The sequence below is a fragment of the Callithrix jacchus genome, chromosome 1 (genome assembly GCF_049354715.1).
Source record: "Callithrix jacchus isolate 240 chromosome 1, calJac240_pri, whole genome shotgun sequence".
NCBI classification, from domain to species: Eukaryota; Metazoa; Chordata; class Mammalia; order Primates; family Cebidae; genus Callithrix; species Callithrix jacchus.
The window spans coordinates 152,970,032-152,993,452 of NC_133502.1; the positions used below are offsets into that span (position 1 = coordinate 152,970,032).

Here is a 23,421-nt window from a genome sequence, read left to right on the forward strand (position 1 = left end):
TGGTGGTTCACACCTGTAATCCCAGCACTTTGGGAGGCCAAGGCAGGTAGGTCACGTGAGGTCAGGAGTTCGAGACCAGCCCAACCAACATGCTGAAACCCCATTTCTACTAAAAATAAAAAAATTAGCTGGATATGGTGGTGGGTGCCTGTAATCTCAGCTTCTTGGGAGACTGAGGCAAGAATCACTTGAACCTGGGAGGTAGAGGTTGCAGTGGGCTGAGATCACACCATTGCACTCCAGCCTGGGTGACAGAGTGAGACTCCATTCAAAAAGAAAAAAAAAAAAGAAAACGCAATATTATGGGGAGACTGAAAGAAATTCTACATGGTCATTGCAGAGTATTTGGGGCCTCAGTAGTGGCTCCAGAGTTATAGAGAACCAGAGGTGACAATGTGATTAGAGAATGAACTAGAGGACTTTCCTTGAAGCTGCATAGCAAGCACATATTTTCCCTTAAATTGTATTTCTCCACTAGGAAGTCTTTTGTGGGAAAACTGATGGAGATCACGGGAAACACAGTCCCCCTAACAATTCCTCCTTGACACAGTCATGGGAGGAGAAATGGTATAAATTGGAGAAAGATATCTAATAGGTTAGGATAGGCCTGTGTAATGGGTTGATTCGGTGTTTTTGGTGAAGTTACTGTTCCCCTTTCTCTTGTTTTGATCTAAATCCTGAAATATTTCACTAACAGTTATAAGCTGAAAAGAATAAATTAAGACTTAAAATAAATTCTGAAATATGAACTTCTTCACCTGGGATATTTCCTGAATAGAAAGAAAACAGCCATTCTTCCTCTTTCATCTTTGTATCCTCAACATCCCCACCTATAGGGTAAACACATATGATAGCAATAAATAAAGCACAACCTTAGAATGACCCTGTAATGGCAGATGCACCCGAATGTATGTTCAGATCTAAGGAATCTAGAAGTGGCCAACCCAAATATTTGTTCCTTCTTTGTAATAAATATCTGAGTTTCCAGCCTGTCCTGAACATACAGGGAATTGGGTCTCTAAGCTTTTGGTTGAATGAAGGTTGCCAGGCAGAGGTTAAGGAGAGGATTAAGTTAAAATACCACATAAAACTGCATGATTTTACAGGCTATTGTGGTTTTTCTGTCCAGCCCACCACCCCTGGACTCTCTCCCCTGTATGCAATCCCCTAATAAACCCATGTCTCATTTGCTGACTCTGGGTCTCTCAGCCTTTTGAACCTGGTGCTGTCCCTACTGAGATTAATATGGGTTTAGCACAACACCGTCTCCCAAGATACAAGTAGCAAGTTTAGTGCTCTTTCTGCACCCGTACAAATTTGTTTCTTCTCCATCTCTTCTTTCCTTCCACTTTTCTCTACTTCAGAACAGCTATGCTCTATCCAATTAAAACAGCTACCTTAACTGCCCACTTTGTGGGAACAAATCCACGTGCTGACATAGGTAGAGACCAGAAAAAGAGGTGCAGAACAAAGGGAATATTTTCCCTTTGTATTTACAAACACGTTGGTATCATCTAATCTTTTTTAATATCCCAAATCATTGTATGGGTAGTACTCTCTGAGAGAAAGACAAAGGATATGGAAAGGGGATGGAGAGAGTTTTTCCCTTCATCTCCCTGGAACCACTACTGATGCCCCCAATGCTCTGCAAAGACCATACTGGGCTTCTTTTAGTCTCCCCATAACACCACATTTTCTATCATTATGCAACAGGGAGCTAGGAGGGCTTGCCATCTATGACTACCCAAAGGGTAAGCATTCATTCTGTCTTCAAAGCCTCTGGATATAAAAAGGCCAAAGCAAAATGGGGTTGTAGGGTCAAAATAAGATCAGTAAGAAATATTCTCATTCCACAAGGAGAGCCCGGTGTAAATACAGTTCGTGTAGCAATAGTGTAACGATGTATGAGACACAACCCTTTATGTAAGACATCTTAACACAATATTTGGACATACCAACATAATGAATATCAAACAAATGGAGCACACTGAGTTTCCAAAGATGTGGCACTAACGTTATAAATGGGAATCATTTCTCAAAAGACTCTAAGCTGCATTTAGCTTTGCAGAGTGAGGACAGGGGCTATGGGATTTTAGATACGTTACTGATAAAGGCAACGGTGGGCCGGTCATGGTGGTTCACACCTGTAATCCCAGCACTTTGGAAGGCCAAGGTGGATGGATCACCTGAGGTCAGGAGTTCCAGACCAGCCTGGCCAACATGGTGAAATCCCAACTCTACCAAAAATACAAAAATTAGCCAAGCCTAGTGGCATGTACCTGTAATCCCAACTACTGAGGAGGCTGAAACAGGAGAATCGCTTGAATCTGGGAGGCAGATGTTGCAGTGAGCCGAGATTGCACTACTGCACTTCAATCTGGGCAACAGAGTGAGACTCAGTCTCAGGAGGAAAAACAAGAAAAGAGAAGAGAAGAGAAAGGCAAAGGTAGGCTGGGTACAGTGGCTCATGCCTATAATCCCATCATTTTGGGAGGCAGAGGCGGGTGGATCACGAGGTCAGGAGATTGAGACCATCCTGGCTAACACCGTGAAACCCCATCTCTACTAAAATTACAAAAATATTACCCAGGCATAGTGGCACGTGACTGTAGTCCCAGCTACTTGGGAGGCAGAGGCAGGAGAATTGCTTGAACCTGGGAGGCAGAGGTTGCAGTGAGCCGAGACCATGCCACTGCACTTCAGCCTAGATGACAGAGCGAGACTCCATCTCAAAAACAAAAGGCAAAGGTGATGAAGAGGACTTCTGCATCATTATTCTTGACCATGCTACTTCTCACAGTTGTGAAATCACCTTCTACACATAGAAAACTAAGCAGGCCAGGCAGGGTGGCTCAGACCTGTAATCCCAGGTCTTTTATGAGTTTATTGTCTATTTTCTCCACTAAAAGCTCCTTGTAAGCAGGGACTTTTCCTTGTCCATTGCTGTGTTTTCCGAGTATGTAGATCAATGCTAGGCAAATACTAGTTAATACATAGAAATTGGATGTAAAGCAATATTATGCATTTTACTTTGGAGTATAGTCATACATAAATGTATGCCCCCTTCTGACTAAATAACTAGCAGGAACCCTAAGGCGAGTAGTTGAAGGACTATATTCTATACATCCCAGTACTCTCTCTTATTTCCATACACTTTCAATCCAGGTTCTGTTGATTCTCTTACATGTTGACATGAGCTTCTTGTTCCATACTGTCTATGCTGAAATCAGTCACACATCTTGCAGGAATTTGATTTGTCGGGAGAAAGTGATTTGTCATTGCATTTGAAAATACAAAGGCAATTTTAATATATGCTTTATTAATTGATTTTTAATATTACTAACCTTATTAATTATGAAGATTTTCTTCATAATATACTGCAAATTACTGCATGTGTATTGCCCATTACTATGGAAGTAGGTTTGTTTTATTTTTCCTGTCTCTTTTTAAACTATCTTAATGAATTTCTGTCTCAAGCTTTATCTAAGTGCTTGTTAGATAAATTTTTTGCGGACTCTATCATGGTAAATATTTTCTATCGTGCTCTTGGCTGAAGAGAAGACAGTAACATAATTCTACTGCTGTATAGAGTCCCTTCTTGATTAAAGTCCAAGCAGTAAGTTTCCTATTTTACACTACCATACGACTTCCTGGAAAAGATGAGAAGGGTCATTTGGTGGCCTTGCTGGGGAAATGGTGGCTTAAGGAGAGAACAGACTTCCGGCAGCAGAGGCAGCACACCCCCTCTTTTAGAAATAAGTCGGTGGCATACCAATTATTAATGCAGTAACTGCTTGAAAAAGTAGAAGACAGTATTACCAGGCTCTCAAAATATTTAAAAATGTAACATCCTTGAAAGAACATTTGATTTTTGATTCCAAATGTCTCTTACACATATGTTAAAAAGGTTAAACTCAATATAAGAAAAGGTTCAAATGTCTCAAAACCATAAATAATTTTTAATTGGGAGAAATATATACATACTTTTAAAAACAACTCAACATTACTAGAAGTGAAGACATTTAAATGAAAATTTTCAAACGTATCAATAAGGAGGGCTACTTTTATAAGGGAAAAAGCATATACTGTTTTCGAGAATAAAACATTTTCCAGACTGACAAATTTAGAAGAAATTTGAGAAAGAATAACTGAGGCTGGGCGTGGGGGCTCATGCCTGTAATGCCAGCACTCTGGAAGGCCTCGGTGGGTGGATCACCTGAAGTCAGGAGTTTGAGACCAGCTTGGCCAACACAGTGAAACCCCATATCTACTAAAAATACAAAAATTACCTGGGCATGCTGACACACACCTGTTATCCCAGAAACTCGGGAGGCTGAGGCAGGAGAATTGCTTGAACCTGGGAGGCAGAGGTTGCAGTGAGCCGAGATCATACCATTGCACTCTAGCTTGGATGACAGAGCAAGACTCCATTAAAAAAAAAAAAAGTTTGGGATTGTCATGTTGATAGTGAATAGTATTATTTCCCTTTTTTTCCCTCATAAACTAGATTCTTTCAACTAGAGCTTTTACAAAAGTATAGATAATTCCCATAATACTTAAAAATACTTTTTAAAAATCCATAATACTACATAATTTTTTTTCTTTGAGACAGAGTCTTGCTCTGTCACCCACACTGGAGTGCAGTCATGTGATCTCGGCTCACTGCAATCTCCACCTCCCAGGTTCAAGTGATTCCCCTGCCTCAGCTTCCCGCGTAGCTGGGGCTACAGGAATGCATCACCACGCCCAGCTAATGTTTTGTATTTAGTAGAGACGGGGTTTCACCATGTTGGACAGGATTGTCTCCATCTCCTGACCTTGTGATCCACCCATCTCAGCCTCCCAAAGGGCTGGGATTACAGGCATGAACCACTGCACCCAGCCTACATAAAATACTTTAAAAATAATGTGTATCATATTATTTTAAAACTGAGGCTAAGAAAAATGGGTACCCTTGTAAAATTCTAATTTGAGAGAGAAAGTAATGTTAGCTCTTATTAATACCTCTCAGCACGTATTTCTAGAGGCTGTTGTGTGGAACTCAGTCATGGGAAGAGGATCCTGCTTCTCTATCTAACAACCTACCTGAACTGCATCACTTGTGTGCCTTACTGTTTAAAAAGCATAAAAATCTAATCTTACTATTTAAAAGCATAAAAATCTATAGTACAAAAAATAAACATGAGTCAATGTAACAAAGCATGCAGATTCAGGATAGGATTTGAAACTCAGAAAAAGGAAAATTATGAGTTGAGTTTGAGAAGAACAAAGATCATCTGGAGGCCATCAAGCAGACCATCCAGAGGCAAAACTCTTTATCTGAAGAATTTAGAATTAGACTTCCCTATTACCTAAAGCAGGCATATGGTACCAGGCTTCTTTCCCCAAAATTAATAAATAACTAGAATTTCTATATATCTCAGGAATGCATGCATGTGGAAACTCATTGTGCAAACTTTGTTAACATCAAATAACAAAAATGCCTATAAATATAATCATTGATCATGACCTACAGAACGCGGTCCAAACTGCCCTTAAACTCCTGCTTTAGGGTCCATAAATACTTCTAAAGAAAAATCCACTGCAGTGGGCTCAGTCCTCTTTTGCTGAAGCACCCTGCTGCACTCTTCTACAGAGTTCTTTCCTTCTAATACCACTTTCCTTTTCAAACCTATGCTGTTGTTGATAAATTCTTCTTACCACCTGTGAGCCAAGCACTTTCCACTGCCAGGGCTCTGACACCTTGCCCTGCAGAGTCGCTCACATTTATGACTTTTAGCCCAAGGACAGTAAATGCTGCATAGGATAAAACTGATAGAAACCTGCAGTAGCAAGTATAACCACTTTAAAATGGCAGGGAAACCTGAAAAAGAGAAAGCTAGAGAGAAAAATCCATGAACTGGGCAGGATACACTCTGCCCAGATTCTGGTTGCCCCAAGCCATGCATGCATGGGGAAGACTTAATAATTCCAGCCACAATAAAAGAAAAGAAAAAAGATTCAAGATAGAATTTCTCATTTAAGTGAAATCAAGTTAATTACCTGTTAAAAACAAAAACATCAACATGTTTAAACATATTCTACAGTCTTCACAGCTTTACATTCACAGTATCAAGATGCAATCCCAAATAACACCAGGAAAAAAAAAACAAACAAACAGAAAAACATATCCTAGTGTAAAATAAAAGAGAATCAACTGAAACCAGTTTTGAATAGAACCAGATTAGCAAAAAATTAAACAGGCACTTCATAAAAGGAGATATACAAATAACCAATTAGCACACGAACTCGAGTGTTCAACATTGGTAGTCACTATGGAAGTGCAAAGTAAACCACAGGAGTTTCACATCATCCAGAATGCCAAAAATTAAAAAGATTGACAGCATCAAATATTCATAAGAATAGGAAGTAGCTCTCTATATTCCCAGCAAGAATGTAAATGGTACAACCACTTTGAGAAAAGAGCTAATGATTTCTTACAAAACTAAGCATATATCATACATCTATAATTCATGAATTATGCTCCAAATATGTAGCCAATAGAAATGAAAATGTCTTCAGAAAGAGACTTACACAAGAATGTCCATTGCAGTTTTTTCATAATAGCCAATCAATGGCGATATCCCAAGTGCTAATCAATAAGCAAACGGATTGACAAACTATAGTCTAAGCATACAACAAACTACTACTCAGTGTGGTGAAATAAAAGGAATACATTACTGACACATGCAACAATGTGGACGAATTTCAAAAACATAATGCTAGATGGAAGAAGCCTTCAAAATAGAGTGCAGGCTCAAGTTCTAAAATAAGTAAAAATAATCAATGGTATTAAAATATCAGAAAGGCAATTGCCTTGGTATAGCTGGGGCATGACAGTTAACATGCTTTAACCAGCACGTTTAACTATTCACATTTAATGTGGATATTTCTGTTTGATTATTTCAGTTGGTATTTGTTTTTAACATACTCTACTTTTTAATATTTTTGACAACTTTCTTGCCTTTTATTGAATTGATGAGACTTTCTTTGTTTCCTTTTATTCCCTTGACTGCTTTAGGAGTATTATATCCTATTTCTATTGTTGTTATATTTCCCTTAATTTTTTATCATAGTTCTTTAACTTAGCAAATCCTCTAGTTAACATCTGCAATCCTCCTGAATCCTATAGAACTTCAGGATGTTTATATCTGATTTCTAGCTCTCACATGGTCTACCATGTTATTGATGTTTAAACTTTAATTTTTACCTTGTCTTGTCCCCTGGTTTACTGCTATCTTTCTTAGTAAAATTAGTGGCCATATAGATTTGCCCACATATTTGCCAATTTCTTTGCATACTATGCTTTTCTTCATGCCATGACTTTTATATGGGTATAATTTCTTTTGGGGGTCATTTTATGCATGGTAAAAATCTCTTGGTCTAAAAGTATCTTTATTTGGCTTTCTCTCTTGAAAGATAGTCTAGTCTTGTATAGAACTGTAGGTTTTCAGTTATCTTTCTTGAGCAATTTAAAGATATGTTTCCATTGGCTTTGGGCCCCTATTCTCATTGACGACACTTCTACTTTATTCTTTATTTTAAAGATTTGACAAAATAAATACTATGGATATTACATGATATTAAAATGTAATGGGATTATTTACCATTAAGAAGAGTTTGATCTTCATTGTTTTTATTTCTATTTGGATGCTTTCATACATTATTGTATTTAACCTTGAAAATAAACAGTATCTTCTATACCCACTGTATACTTCTGTACAATCATTTTTATAACTTTTAATGATTCCACTATTATATTTAAAATAGCTGGTCTTGGGATCTTTAATATTTGAGATGCTTCAAATGCCAAGTTTAAATGAAATGCCTCTGGGGAGGGCAGGCCGCAGGGAGGCTGGGAGGAGGGAAAATGGCCCAGACAAACAGGTCCTGAAGCTGCGAGGCTGGAGCGGAGGGTGCATGGGCAGGCGGGCGGCACCAGAGCTCCATGGGACAGCTGGGGAAACTCCAAGCTACTTACACATCCTGGCCCAGGTTGGTCACTCTGTCCCCACTCCCTGCTCTGTGCCCTCTCCTTCCAGAAATCCACCATGAAGAATAAGGATGAGGTCAGCGACACCGACAGGTGCATCATCCAGCAGTCTGTCCCTGACAGCCCGGTCTCCCCAGTGAAGGAGCTGACCCACGCAAGAGCAGAAGAGAGCTCTTGAGGTGAGGCAAGAGGCCTGCCTGGAGGAGCTCAGGAGACTCTGCCTGCTGGAGGCCGAGCTGACCGGCACCTTGCGGGGGAGTATCCCCTCAAACCAGGGGAAAAGGCATTCAAGGTTCGCCACAGAAATGGAGCAGCTTACAAATTGGATGACTGGGCCTTGCAGAGAGAACCCCCTAAGCAGCCTTGAGCACCAGCTGGCCCTGCAGCTGTAGCTCACAGAGGCCCCCACAGGCTGAGCCTGGAGGAGAATCTTGTCCGGCAGGCCAGGCAGCAGCACGCCACGCTGCGGGAAGAGAAGCAGCTGCAGGAGCTCCAGCGCTGCCTGGTAGAGCAGAGCGGCAGCACAACGGGGAGCCCCCTCCCGCTGCTGCACTCCCCCTGGGCCGAGAGCTCAGTGCCTCTATGTCAGCTCCCTGTCAGAGATGGGCTACTCCTGGAGGGAGAGGAATCCTAAATGCCAAAACCTCCTCCAGAGTCCCCAACCCCACCTTCTCATCTCTCCCACCCCAAACCCTTGAGGGTCTCCAGCCAACAGGACCTGAGCCTGGGGGCCTGGAACAGGCTCCAGTCCAGAACAGCCCCTGGAAGGAGACCAACCTGGACCACCCCTATGAGAAGCCCAGGAAGTCTTCCGACCCTGGAGCAAGTCCAGCCCGGCCACCACACCACAGAATGGGCCCAGTGCTTCCAGCCTGTGGCTTCTGGAGCCTGCCTCCTACCACGTGGTTCTCATCCGAGGCGTTCCTGACAGTGGCAGGGCCGTGCCAGTACCCCAGCCACCCCTGAGATGCAGGGGAGGAGGGGCACGTTGCAGTCTCTGAGGGCAGATTCCTTCCAGGCGGATCCATAGGGCCACCGCCGCCCCTCACTACGCAGTGCCAGATTCCTGCTTTTCCCCAACCAAGCCCCCGCTGCCCCACACCGCCTGCCACTCCTGCTCAGGAGACAGGAGTGGCTCCACAGTCCTCCAGCATCTCCCACCCCACCCCGCCTGGCAGCAGCCACCCCAGCGTCTCCTTTCTGCAGCCTCTCTCCCCTCCCAAGATTCATCATCACTGCCGGGCCTGGGGCCTGAGGCCTGGCTGGCAACAGAGAGCTGACAGCCTATCACCCCAAGCTGCTGCTGCCCCCTGGCTATTTCCCGTCCCTGCCTATGAGGAGGAGGGCCCTCCCCTGCGCTACCAGCAGCGGAAGCCCTCCCTGAAGGACAGCCCGGCAACCCTGGGGCTCAGCAAGGCCACGTGTCAGAGGAACTCAAGTGGTGGCAAGAACGCACCGGCCTCCGGAGCACCCGCCCCCACTCACTGGACTGCCAAGAGACTTTCTGTGTCAGACGCATTAAAACAACTTTTTTTTTAGAAGCCTTGACCTAAGGATTTATATATGCAGATTGTCCTCAAGATCCCTGTGATACGATTATGCTTTATCCCCCCGAGTTTGGCCTACTAGACTTAAGGCCTTGCCTGTCTGACAGCCTATGTCTCCTTAGGCAAGACAAGTGGGGCGGGGGTGCGGGGGACAAGACATGAAGCAGAGTAGGCCACCTTGAGAGTTCTCCAAGGCTCTGTGCTCTGGTTCTAAGAACTTCCCTGGAGAACCGCCCCTGGCCTCCTGTCCCACTATGGCTGGAGGCTGGATGTGGTACATACTCATGCACATGGCTCTCCCCCATTTCCCAGGTCTTTGGGTACCCAGGCCTGGGCTGGAGGAGAATCCCTTCCCCCTTTCTAATGTGCCCTGTGGTATGTGCACCAAGTGGTAGGTCAAAGGTCAGTATATCCTGGTGGTGTACTGTCTTGCTAGACCCGGCTATTTTCCCGACCCCATAAATCCTCTTTAGGGGCCCAGTCATTACACCCTGTCTATGCCATGTGGGTTCCCACACCTCTGAGCTTTGAGTCAGTGGCATGACAGACTGTAGCCTCAGGGGTCTGGCTGGGGGCCGGCCCATGCTGGTGGTTAGTGGCCCCATCTCTGGGCATCTCAAGGGCTTGCAGCCCCACTGTTCCTTCCAATATTTTGTTTGTTTTGCAGATGCAGTTTCACTCTTTCCCCCAGGCTGGAGTGCAGTGGCAAGATTTCGGCTCTCTGCAACCTCTGCCTCCCAGGTTCAAGCGATTCTCCTGCCTCAGCCTGCCGAGTAGCTGGAGTTACAGGCACGCACCACCACACCTGGCTAATTTTTGTATTTTAGTAGAGATGGAGGTTTTGTCATGTTGGCCAGGCTGCCTTAAACTCCTGGCCTCAAGTGATCCACCCGCCTCAACCTCTCAAAAGTGCCGGGATTATAGGCATGAGCAACCATACCCGGCCCTTTTACCATTTTTCATCAGAGTCCTACAAACCAATACTTTACAAGTGGTTTTAGAAAGGTACCTCTTTTGCGGCATGTTTTGGGTGTGCGAGGGGTCACAGTTCCTACTCTCCCCTCCCCCCAAGCTATGCTTCTGCTCTGAGAAGGTGCTTATTTACACAAACATGGGCATACTCACTCCCAGGCGCCAACAGATGCTGAATTTCCTTTGAGGGCATTCATGAATTGTCCCTGCTGCAGCAACTGGAGCAAGTCTGGAAGCTGCCAGTGCTAAAATCACCCAGCATTCCCTGCATTCTCATTCTAAGGCCTTCTTTGCTTCCAGGACAGGAGTCCTGCTTCAGTGAGAAAGCAACTAGTTGAGGCTAGGAGGGGTAGGGAGAGCTGAGTTCTGACTTTACCTGTGCAGAACTCTCTGCCCCCATGTTCCCTGGACTGGAACAGAATGTGAATATAGAAGGCTCCAAGAACTTTAGTGCCTGACCTAGAAGAGGCAGAGTTCTCCCTGTTGGAAAGCAAACGGTGTAGCCGAGTGCACGAGGGTGCTGAGGGAAGACCCAGGATGGCCCATTAAAGGAACCTGGGAGTGGAGGCGGGAGGCTGAAGGGATGCACCTGGTATTTCTCTCACTGTGCTCTTACCACATCAGCAACCCCCACCTTTTGGGCCAGCTCTGCTCCCACTGTGTATGAATGCCCTGCTTGGAGGCTGTGCTCTTCTTGTTTGTCTTCAAGCCCCTTTCCCCAGGCCAAGATGATTTCCCTGGCCCCTCAGTGTCCTCACTAGAGTCCGGAGTGCCTTGGTCTGAGCCAGGAGACTGCGGAGCACCGGCCCTCCACACCTGAACGTCCTTTACATTAACTTACTGGTCCCGTATAACACCTGGTGCTGTTGCCAAGTGGCTGTGTCCTCGGCTACGGGGCTGGGACTGTGTGGGGTTTAGTGCCAAATACTTCACTAAAGTTTTTTCATGGAAAAAATAAAATAAAATAGATCGTTAGAAATGTGGTAAAATTCTCCAAGGGGAGAAGGGACAAACTGTCCCCGCCAAGTATGGCACAAATGCAAGGTTTAACAAAATAAATGTTGTCCTTGTTTTAATCCACTAAATTTCATGGTGGTTTTTTACATAATAACAAATACCCAGAACAACAGCCTTCAGAGAAAAATAACAGAATTCAGAATTTCTAGAATGTATAATTCATAATTTTCTAGCTAAAACACAGAATTATAGATATACTCAACAAAAAGCAATAAATTGATAGATTGACCATTAGATAATAGAGGTTATGCAATGAACAAAGAATTTTCAAGTAGATATAGTTATGCTCAATAATTTGTAAATGTTCATATGAATAAACAAATAGGAAATCTTAAAGAAAAACTAAACTACAAGAAAAGACCAACTGAGAATTCTAGAACTAAAAAGTATAATATCTACTATTTTAAAAAATACTGGAGAGTTTAACAACAGAGTAAAGATGGCATAAGAAAAAAAAAATCAGTAAAAGTAAAGATAGATCAACAGTAGTTACCCAATTTAAAAACAGAGGAATGAAAAGACTTTATTATCTATTTCCTGCCAGAATTGTCTATACAACAGTAATCTCCTTTCTGCCTTAAAAACATGGATTTCTTTTTTTTTTTAACTATCAGGCAGCATCATGTTCAGGAATGGTGGAACCAGATAAGTATGACTATTTTGGGCTAATATGGTAACATAATCTCCTTTGTAACTGATGTTTTAGAGGTAGGCATACGACCTAGTTCTGGAAAACAAGAATGAATGAGCTGGGGCTTCTGGGAATGTTTTTTGCCCTGAAAAAGAGCAATAAACAGGGACATGACCTATGTTCCTGCCGCTTGAAGTGCAAGGATTTGATTTCTGGAGCTGCAGGCATACCAACAATAGCCAGGAAAAAGGAGAAGAATAAAAACAGCAAAAGCCTTGTGTCCTTGATGACTTTTCTGAACCCTGAAACCACCAAACTATGGACTTCTTATTATGTAGGATAATAAATACTTCACTATACAGTACACTTTAAGGTTGCATTTTCTCTAAATTGTATCCAAAGGAATCCTTGCTGACAGCAAAAGTTACTCAAGGCCTACTTCTTCCCTAAGAGTTCACTGGTCCCATGATCAGATAAGGTGACAACTTCTTCCTTTGAGCCAGGACTTGTTTTTTCTTTTGAACACATGTCCTGCCTTGTCTTCAATAGTCATGGTTTGCTCTTTTCCAGCATGATTATTAACAGCACTCCCGTTTACTCTCAAAAAAACCGCATTTGTAGGAAACTTAAAATCTCCATATCTATTTTATTTTGACCCTTCTAATAGTTTCATTTTAGATTGTCTTCTGCTTATTTATGTTCACTCATTGTTGTGGGGATATACAACAATAAAAAATAAACCTATATTTAATTGAAAAAAATTATATTTTGTGCTGTTGTACATCCCCACAACGAGTGAACATATTTGGCATCAAAATTTAGCAAAAGGTCTGTCACATAGGTGAATATTAAAAGATAAATAGAATTGAAACAGAAATGATACATATTCCATATAATTCAATCGCAATTGTTACTCTTTCAAATTATAGATTCCATCCCCTTATTTCACAGTATATTTACTTACTATAGCTGCGCTGACATTTTCACAAAAGTGAATGTTCTCCTAACTAAAATTGAGAACTTGCTAAAATTGCAGAAGTGCTGGAAAAACGTAAATGGGATGGAATTAAAACACTAAAACCTGGAGTTGGCACAGCAGGGTCAGGGGCCGGAAGATGACAGAAGGTAAGTGGAGTTAGAGGAGCCGACTGGGAAACCATGGCAGGAGTGCTTTGTCCATTCTCTAGAGGCTGGGCAGCCACGGCTTTGGTTATTACACCCTACGTCTGCTTCATCCCACTAAGAAAAAAATGTACATCACACTCATTTTCCATTCTATAAGAAGGGCATTATGAGAATTTCTGACAATGAGAACTGGCTTTTATTCATAGAGAGTTAGAATAAATGAAATCTCTGATTCTAGTCTTCCCATAGTGTCATTATCTTCAAAAAAACCAAAGAAAAGTATAAAGAATTCTCACATTCTGATAATGCAATAGAAAACTGTTTCACTTCCACTTGTTAGGTGTTTTTACTCTACTTTCCATTTTTAAATATTATAACATTTATTAAAATTTCTTAATAAAATAACATGAGAAAACACACACAACATATTGTTAATTTTAACAGCAGGTTATAAAACAGAAAATGCGGATACTTTTATTTTATTTTTTTTTTGAGACAGACTCTTGCTCTGTTGCCAGGCTGGAGTGTGCAATAGCGTGATCACAGATCACTGCAACCTTCAGCTCCTGGGTTCAAGTAATTCTCCTGCCTCAGCCTCCCAAGCAGCTGGAACTACAGGTATGCACCACCACACCCAGTTAATATTTGTATTTTTAGTAGAGACAGGGTTTCACCACGCTGGCCAGGATGGTCCTGATCGCCTGACCTCATGATCCACCCACCTTGGCATCCCAATATGCTGGGATTACAGGCGGGAGCCACTATGCCTGGCCTAAGTTTTTATTGCAGGTAGTGTACGCATAATATATGTCAAAATATCAATAGTTATATCTGAAATTATGGGTGACTTTCATTTCCTCCTTTGGGCTTTTTTGGATGTCCTAAATTTTCTGCAATGAATATGTGTTATTTCTACAATCAGGAAAAAAATGAATTCCAAGTTAAAGAAAAATTGCTGTTTAATAAGTAAGGTGCCCTTAGGTCTTTGAGACATTATTCCTAATATATCTAAAAGTTGCCACCTTCATCATGACTTAATGATTCAACTTAAATCACCTGTGGGATTACACAGTCTCTTAGAAGAAAAAAGGAGGATTTAAATTGGCTACCAGAGCCGCTGGAGGGTCCTCTGGAAAAGCTTAGGGCCAGAGGTTGGAGAGTACTTAGGTTGATGCAGATTGATTTACTATTGATTCAAACTTACGACATGAATTTCTACTGCAGATGAAAGCTTTATTTTCAGTCTGCCCTCCTCACCGCTACTAACAGTCATCTGGAACTGAGGGATATTTGCCTATGGTTTCTACAGCAAGACTGTAGTAAAAGAGAAAGTCATTATGATTCAAACAAACCTGAAGAGGAACAGCCACAGTGACTTCTGTATCTAGACAGAAAGAGACACACTAGAGAAAAGGAATACTGAGGAGAAATATCTGTGCTTATGTCTACAATGGCTTTGTTGTTTTGAAGACTGAAGTTGCAATAAGCCATGTTATTTATTGTATGTGGCAAATTTGAGGATTCTACACTGATGCTTTTAAAAGAGGATAATTAAAGCAGAGTTGATTTTCAGAAAGGAGAGGGAATACGTGAACTAGGAATTAGAAATGATTATTTTATTTGAAAAGTTTGGAATACAACAGTGAAAAGAGCATGGGAAATAAGGTATTACTGGTTGAAGAAAATACTTGGATACTTAAGCAGGTCACTTTAAATTAGTCGTTTTTCCTCACCATGGAAAATGAAAGAATAGCAGCCTTAGGAGTTCGGATTAAACTAACATGACGTATTTGCACTCCCTCTGTGCCGAGACCTTTCTGGTATGTTATGTTAATCCTCACAACAACCCTACAAAGTAGACACCATTACCACATTGAACATCATTCTCACTTCCAAGAAGACTGTTCTTTCCATTAAAACATAGTACTTCTCCATAAAGATGCCTTACTAGCAGGAAGAACAAAGGGGTAAGAGAACTGGATCACAGCAGGCTTCCATGGTGCAGCCCTAGAAATGATTAGAACATAATATCCTGCATATGCTAATAAATCTCAGAGGCATCCCCACTGCTCAGATAGAGACTCCTACAATGTAAGAGCTTAAAGCTTCGGCTGTATTCCTAGCAATGTTAGTGAAAAAACACAGAATAAGGCTGTATAAAGAAAGGAAAAGAAGACTCTAACTCACCCAGTATTACTTATTATCAACTCCTTTTAGTGCTCCTAGAGGGTCATTTATTTGGAGAAGCATTGAGGATTTCCTTGTTCTTCTCATATTGTGATGAGCAATTGTGTTTTATAAATGGTAGGAAAAATCTGGATGAAGCAGGATATAGGATGTAATATTTAGTGCTGAAATTCCTTCCTATAGAAACCTTTCCTGGTGGGTATAACGTATCCTGCTTCAAAAGGTTCCTTGGGTTGAAATCAGGCAAACTGAGTGAGTGAGCATGTGTTACAACCATTCTCTCCTGCTAGTAAACACCGAGAGAAGGGTGAATGCTTCACAATCCACAGTTCTCAAGTGAATTTTGCTTTCTTCCCATAGGTGATGCCCAATACTGGGACAGATCTATGATGCAGCCTTTGGGGAGAGATGAATGAAACCTGGAGAATCAAGAAACTGAAATTCTACATTTTTATAACAAAGAAAAAAGCAGAGGTAATAGAAGCCCCTGCTGTTTCCCTGTCTCTCCCACCCACCAGGCATCACCTCTGTCTTTCTTTTTCTTGTGTGATATTGCCAGATGCTCTGCAGTGCTTCCTATCTGCACTGCTAAGCTTGATCACATTCTAAATGGTGGGTTCTAGAATCCTTTTGCAATAACTGAGGCTGTGTCAGTATATCTACTAATAATGGATATAAGTGTGAGATTTATTGGTGGACATAAGAACACTAAATGGCATTTAATTAATCTACATAATATAATGTAACATAAAGCCCCTCTCAATTTCCTGTCCATTGTCTGTTTTATTCCCTACTTGGTTTTTAGAGAAAACTGTCCATTCTACACATTCTTGCCACTGTTACCTTCCAAGAAAAATATTTTATATATTTATATTTCTAATATATAAAATAATAAAATGTAGGTTAATTCAGGATTATTTGGAAAATATGGAGAAGATAAAATTATTGGTGCCCTAAGTCTCACATTCCAGAGAAAATCATATTTAACATTTTGGTGTCATTTCTTCAGACACATAAGTACAAAATTGTAATCATTTATATTATTAGGACCTTCCTTTTTAAAAATATTATATATGTGCATTGTCCCTTGTCCTTACTCTTCTCCAAGACTACAGTTTGCGATGGTGGTAGTCCCTGACAGATTAAATAGTCTCACATGTATATCATGCCCATCACATGCCAGAATGTCAGCATTCTAGAAAAAAGACTTATAGCAACTCCTAAAGCATGACTGAACTTGAAATATGATAGTACATGCAATGATATTTTTTCAATTGTTGAATCATTCAGGGGCAGATGTTAAATAATAATGCGTTTTTGAATGACTTTTAGGAAAATGTCTCCAATGTCCACTATTTGGAGTTATACTGACCAATTGTTAGACAGAAATTATCTTCATTATCTTAGTGAATTATCCTCCTAAGCTTAGATTACTGAGACATTTTACTAAGAGTGAATATTGTAGTCTATCAAATGGCTTTTGGCATCTAGTAAGATGACAATGTATTTTACTTTTGTTACCTACTTGCTTCATATATTGATAGATTTCTAATTTGGAATTCCATGTGTTAATAAAAACAAATAACATTATTTTCGTATATAGTTTGGATATACTCTATTTCTGTACATATATTTATTAATTGGATTGATCATAGTTTTAGTCTTTAGAGAGTTTTCAGTAAAAGGCTATTTTAGGTTGATAAAATAATTTGCAAAGTATACAATAACTTTTTTACATGAAAATAAGTTACATAGCACATAAATTGTTTCTTATAAGTATAAAATAATTATCAAAAACATTCTTCACCCAGTGTCCATTTTGGAAGTCTAGTACTCACAGTGGGATCCCTACTGGGTATCACAGAATATATGGCATAGTATGTGTTCAATAAGTGAGTAAGTGAAGGTTGCTCTTGGGGCAAAAGCACATGGTAGGGGCATCCTACTCAGACCAAGAGGTGAGAAAGTCTTCCAAGAAAATATCTAAGTTGAGAGGAGTCCTTCTGACTCAGGAAAAAGCATGTACAAATGAATGGAGGAAAAGGCGGTATTTGCGGGAGGTAATAAGAAACTCAGAATGTTCACTGCAGAGCATCGCAGGAATCAATAGGAGCTTTGGAATTTCTACATTGGAGGGACCTTGGGATGACAATGTGGCCGGAGGATGGGCTGGAGGGCTTTTCCTGAAGTGTGTTGCACAGCAGGCACATTGTTTTTCCTCAGACTGTATTTCTCTACTTATGTGTCTTTTGTGGGGAGGCTGGTGAATATTACTGAGAAGCAAACCCATTCAATAACACCTTCCTTGACATTATCATGGGAGAAGAAATGGCTGAAGTGGGAAGAAAAAAAAAAAGAACTGAGGGAGTTAAAATAGGTTTTTGTGATAGGTTAATGTTTTTGTGTGGAGCTATTTTTGTTTTCACTTATTCACCCTTAATTCTGGAAAAAAATATTCCCCGCTTACCTGGGACCTTTTTTGAACAGAGAAAATGACATTCATTTCTTCAGTACCCCTTTCTCCTCACCAGTTTCACTCTAGGATAGAAATATTAAGTTTAGTGTACTTTCTTTAACAGTAAAAATTGGCTCCTTTTCCTTCTTTTCTCCTTCTCACCCTTCACAACAACTATCTTCCAACAAATTAAAACTGCTGCCTTAACTGATTTCTTTGTGGAAATAAGTCCATGTGCCAATGTGACTAGAAACAGGAACGGGCATGTGGAAGAAGGAAATACTTGTCCCGGAAAAGGAATTAACATCCCTGACTGTGGAACGGTGTATACTGCCACATCAGTGTTTGAGTCAATGCCCAGAGGAGAGAGGGGGACCCTCCATCTTTTTTGCAACATCTCATATTTCCTTTTGCTGTTGCTTCCCCACACACACACTTGATTTTGTTCTATCCTACATTTGAGATTTCTATTTTGTGTTGAACTTGCTGCTTTTTTTCATATTGAAAAGATAACATTGCCCCAAGAGCCAAAAATAAATGGGAATTGAAAAAAAAAAAAAAAAAAAAGGAAATACTTTCTAATATACTAAGACTGTGGTACCATCATCTCTGTTTTTAACCTTACAAAATCACTGTTCAGATTATATTCTTTAAGAGGAAGAGAAATGATATGGAAAAGGAATGAAAAGGAAATAACTGGCATGTCTTGTCCTTATAGGAAGATAGGAATGCTGTTGTCTATTACCAGGCAAGAAATAAGGCCCTTATACATGTCTTCAAGTTCTTTGGATACAGAAAGTCCAGAGAAAATGTGTGGCTTGGGGGCAAGAATATGACCAGCAAGAAATACTTTCATTTACCACCAAAACCCAGGGAACTCTAGCTATGACAGAAATAGTATAACAAAGTTACACACATAGTATACAAAGTACCTTCATATAGTAAATCAGTACTTACGTTGGGCACTTAACAGAATATGAAGCAACTGCAGGATAGCTGAGTTTTTAATGACATGGGGCTAAAGTTATAAGTAGGAAGAACTAGCAAAAGATGAGTGGGGATGGAAAAGGTAGAAAAGCCAGGTATTAGGAAAATTAAAGATCCTGAAATGCATATTGATTTGCAGAGTAAAAACAAAAGCTAGAGGATTCCAGGTATGTGGTTGGTAGAAGCAAATGTGATAGAATTCTCATGTCATTATTCTTGATTATGCTAATTCTCATGATTGTGAAATTGCCTGCTATGTGTAGACAACCAAAAAGGCCACATTCCAAAGTTTACAAGAAATAAAAGGCTGTGATCCAACCTTCAGAGTTTACTAGCATATCATGTATAAGCAGAAATAAAACAAGCAAGATATTAGCTCTATCAGTTTAACACAGCAGGAAACATTTTTGTAGTCCTCTCTCACTTAGAATCAGTGTAAGAATCTGTGAGAAGCAGTGTGGTCTAGTGGGTAAAAGGGTTGACCCTGGAGCCAGGCAACTGAACATTGAATTTTGGCATTGGGATATATTATCTCTGTGACCTTGTAAAAGTTATTTAAACTTTTCTTTGTCTCTGTTTCCTCTCTGAAAAATGGGAGTTAAATATATTATTATCTAGGTCACTGAGTTGCACAAAGATTAAGTGATTAATACATTCAACGAGCTTACAGCAGTGAAATGTGCTTACAAAAAAGTGCTCAGTAAAATAGTAGCCATTGTCAGTTCTGTCACACATGGAAGCTTCCTGGCCAAAATTTCAAATAGTATGGAAGACCTGGGGATGTGTTCCAATGCATTAAATACAGAAATTGAAAGAAAAGTATATATTCATAAGTACTTGTAAATGATATAAACTTGCCTGCAAAAGCATAAAATGTGCATCAAAAAGGTAGAGAAAAAGGAATAGAGAATTTAGACCAATTGGAAAATTACAAAAGTGAAGAAGAAAGGTAATACTTGGTGACTAATATTAAAGGGTGAATTCTAGGCCCTAAAGAAAGCTGTACATAATAGCAGTCCAATAACCTCAGTTCCTGGGAACTATATACCAGTGACTCCCAGACTCTTAACTGGTTAGATATCCCCTTTGGATCAGAAAATTGTTCTTGTTCCATCAATTATGCTCCCAGATTTCAATTCCCTTGCCCCAAAATTTAAAAAACAACAACTTTTCCTTCTGACCCAGTCAAGTCGACTTAAAAGCTATAATTTATAATATATATGAATATATAAATATATACTCACTGCTATTTTGACTCTATCATAATCTCTTATATATAATTTTAGATGACATGTTGGAACTACTTACTATACCTGTAACCTAATAGATGTTATCTAAGTTAATTTTCACAATAAACTACCAAACAGTTATGGCTTTCCCCCAATTTTCCTGGCTGAAACTAGTAGCTTAGCTAGCTTAGACTCAAAAATGTTAACTTGAGAGTCATAGTGAGGATGACTGGCATAGTTCTGAATCTCCATGATATTTTAAATTAGATACATGTTTATAAAAATAAAGATTTCAAAGTACTCATCAATAGAGATTCATATGTACCCACCTTTGAAAGTACTTTGTCCCTAGATATTATATAAGTAGAGGACTGGCACTTCCTGGCATAGCCTCTGCTACTGAGTCATACTAAAAAATATTGATTTCAGTGCCCCTTTTATCATTAGCAAAGTGAATATAATAGCCCTGCTCTTACTGATTGCAGAGGGTGTTCTAAGGATAAAACAAAACGATGAACATGAAAGTTATTTGATAACTCTACATTGAAATTTCAAAATTTCCTGAATCATATTCTTTTCTAAACTCTGCAGATGACATCAACACATAGAGACAAGAAATTACACTGCCGTGACTGAATTCTTTCTGGCAGGGCTTTCCCATAGCTCCAGCTTTTTCGTTCATGCTCTGCCTCATCATGTACATGATAATCCTCCTGGGAAACAGCTTCCTCATTATCATCAGCATCCTGGATTCTTGCCTCCATACCCCTATGTATTTCACTTTACCTGAATCATGTCCTTTTCTATACCCAGCAGACAGGTAACCTAGAACACATGGAGACAAGAAATTACTCTGCCGTGACTGAATTTTTTCTGGTGGGGCTTTCCCAATATCCAAAGCTCCAGCTTTTTCTGTTCCTGCTCTGCCTCATCATGTATGTGATAATCCTCCTGGGAAATAGCCTTCTCATTATCATCAGCATCCTGGATTCTCGCCTCCATACCCCTATGTATTTCTTTCTTGGAAACCTCTCATTCCTGGACATCTGTTACACATCATCATCCATTCCTCCAATGCTTATTATATTTATATCTGAGACAAAATCTATCTCCTTCATTGGCTGTGCTCTGCAGATGGTTGTGTCCCTTGGCTTGGGCTCCACTGAGTGTGTCCTCCTGGCTGTGATGGCCTATGACCGGTATGTGGCCATCTGCAACCCACTGAGGTACTCCATCATCATGAACAGAGTGCTGTATGTGCAAATGGCTGCATGGTCCTGGATCATAGGCTGTCTGAACTCCTTAGTGCAGACAGTCCTGACAATGGTGTTGCCTTTCTGTGGGAATAATATCATTGATCATCTTACTTGTGAGATCTTGGCTCTTCTTAAAGTCATATGCTCAGATATCTCCATGAATGTGTTTATAATGACAGTGGCAAATATTCTTTTATTGGTGATTCCTCTTCTGTTAATTTTTTTCTCCTATGTGTTTATTCTCTCTTCCATCTTGAGAATTAATTCTGCTGAGGGAAGAAAGAAAGCCTTTTCTACATGTTCAGCGCACTTGACTGTGGTCATCTTATTCTATGGCTCAGCCCTTTTCATGTACATGAAGCCCAAATCAAAGTACACAAAAGCATCTGATGAAATCATTGGATTGTCTTATGGAGTGATCACCCCAATGTTGAACCCCATCATCTACAGCCTGAGGAATAAAGAGGTAAAAGAAGCTGTGAAGAAAATCCTCAGCAGACACTTGCATCTATGGAATATATGAAAGGCATTGAGGCACGTGATGTTCTAAACAAGGGATCAGATCAGGTGTTTTGTATTCACAGATAAAGTCACAGAATCTGATGCCAAGAGAGTGTGTATGTTTGTAAAGACAACTTTGGGATTCCATTCTTTTCATCACAGAATGCTCATGTATGCCTTCTGAATAATATCTTGTCTGCAGAGTTTCAAGCTGTAGGTATCTATGTTCATTGATCCCATATAGGGAAATGATTTTTCATCAAGATAAATCTCACTCTTCTCTACTCTTTTTCTCTTTCTTACTCATTTTTCTTTCCCTCTTCTCCATCTCCTCCTCTTTCTTGGCTTTCCTCCTCTTCCCTTCTTCATCTGCCTCCTTTCTCTTTCTTCCTCTGTCTTCCTGGTCTCCTTTATCTGTCATTTTGAATAGAACATCTATTGCTTTGTTGTACAGCATCCCCTCTTCTGGTAAATGTTATATATATCAACATTCCCTTCCTCTGAGTCCCTGTGGTCTGCATAGGGCTACAGATATAGTGGTAGATGCTGAACAAAGGCCTAGCTAATAAAAAAGCAAATCCCTCTAGCTAAGTGATTCATTCAGAATAGCAAGTGAGCCAAGTCGGGCTAATCAAACTCAAGACTGCTGTTTGCTTAACTGGAGAAATGTGAGCCTGCAGCCAATCTTTGACAGTATGAGGGGAGAGCCTAACTGAGATGTAAAGGGGAGTTCAGAAGGAGAGAGAGGGTGTCTGATGCTGCTAATGCCTCAATTCAGCTCTGTCTAAAGTCATTTTCACATTATTTTTAGTTCCTGAGTCAATAAATTATCTTTCAATGAAAAACTAATTTTAACATGAGGGGGTCATGGCAGACAGGAGGCAAGACTAGATTGCAACTCCAGACAGAGCAGCGTGCAGAGGCTTACACTGTGAATTTTAGCTCCCGATGGACTGCAAGAACAAACCAGCAATCCCGAGAGGACCCACAGACCCTCTGAAGGAAGTGGACTGCTCCTGTAGGACCTGGGAGATGCCCCAAATACTGTGAGTGCCCCAACTGCAGAAATGGCAAGGGGAGACCCTCCTCTCCCAAACACACACCCCCCACTGGAGAAGCTGAAGGTCTGTTAGCAGGAAAAATTTCTGACTTTACCTGGAGCTGACCCAAGTTAGAGAGCCGAGTGAAATACAGGGGTAGAGGAAGCAGCAGAAAGGCCCTGGGAGCTCATTGGTTCCCCAAGCAGCCCATTCCTGCCTGGCACCACAGGAATCCATCGGGAGGGTGGCCAGAGGAGCAGGAGGTGAAACTCCACAGGGAGAAGGAACTCTAACTGCAAGTTTTCGAGCTCCTCTCACACTCTGTCTGGACACAAACTCAAGGCTGTTGGGGGTGGCGGTGGCACTGTGGGAATGAGACCAGACCTTCAATTTTCATGGGAGTTGGGTGAGGCCTGTGATTGCCAGTCTTACCCACTTTCCT

At 40.8% G+C, this 23,421-nt stretch overlaps 2 protein-coding genes and 1 pseudogene across 5 annotated transcripts in view; 2 read left to right on the top strand and 1 right to left on the bottom strand.

The window, feature by feature from the left end:
* LOC100392938 (olfactory receptor 13C7) overlaps positions 1 to 23,421 on the bottom strand; it is an 81,306-nt gene that overhangs the window by 39,228 nt on the left and 18,657 nt on the right. For 2 of the 4 annotated variants that reach the window (XM_078373623.1, XM_035253528.2), the window contains one exon: positions 17,979 to 18,049. The gene's annotated coding sequence lies outside the window, so the exon portion shown is untranslated. Of the gene's footprint in view, positions 1 to 17,978; positions 18,050 to 20,968; positions 21,008 to 21,549; positions 21,680 to 23,421 lie in introns of those variants that run through there. The other 2 variants (XM_035253516.3, XM_035253511.3) reach the window with 2 other exon arrangements.
* LOC118151353 (innate immunity activator protein pseudogene) lies at positions 7,837 to 9,585 on the top strand (annotated as a pseudogene).
* LOC100397327 (olfactory receptor 13D1) lies at positions 20,889 to 22,041 on the top strand. The gene has a single exon (XM_017975165.5). It carries the CDS (start codon positions 21,017 to 21,019, stop codon positions 21,959 to 21,961), a length of 945 nt encoding a protein of 314 aa, XP_017830654.4. The 5' UTR covers positions 20,889 to 21,016; the 3' UTR covers positions 21,962 to 22,041.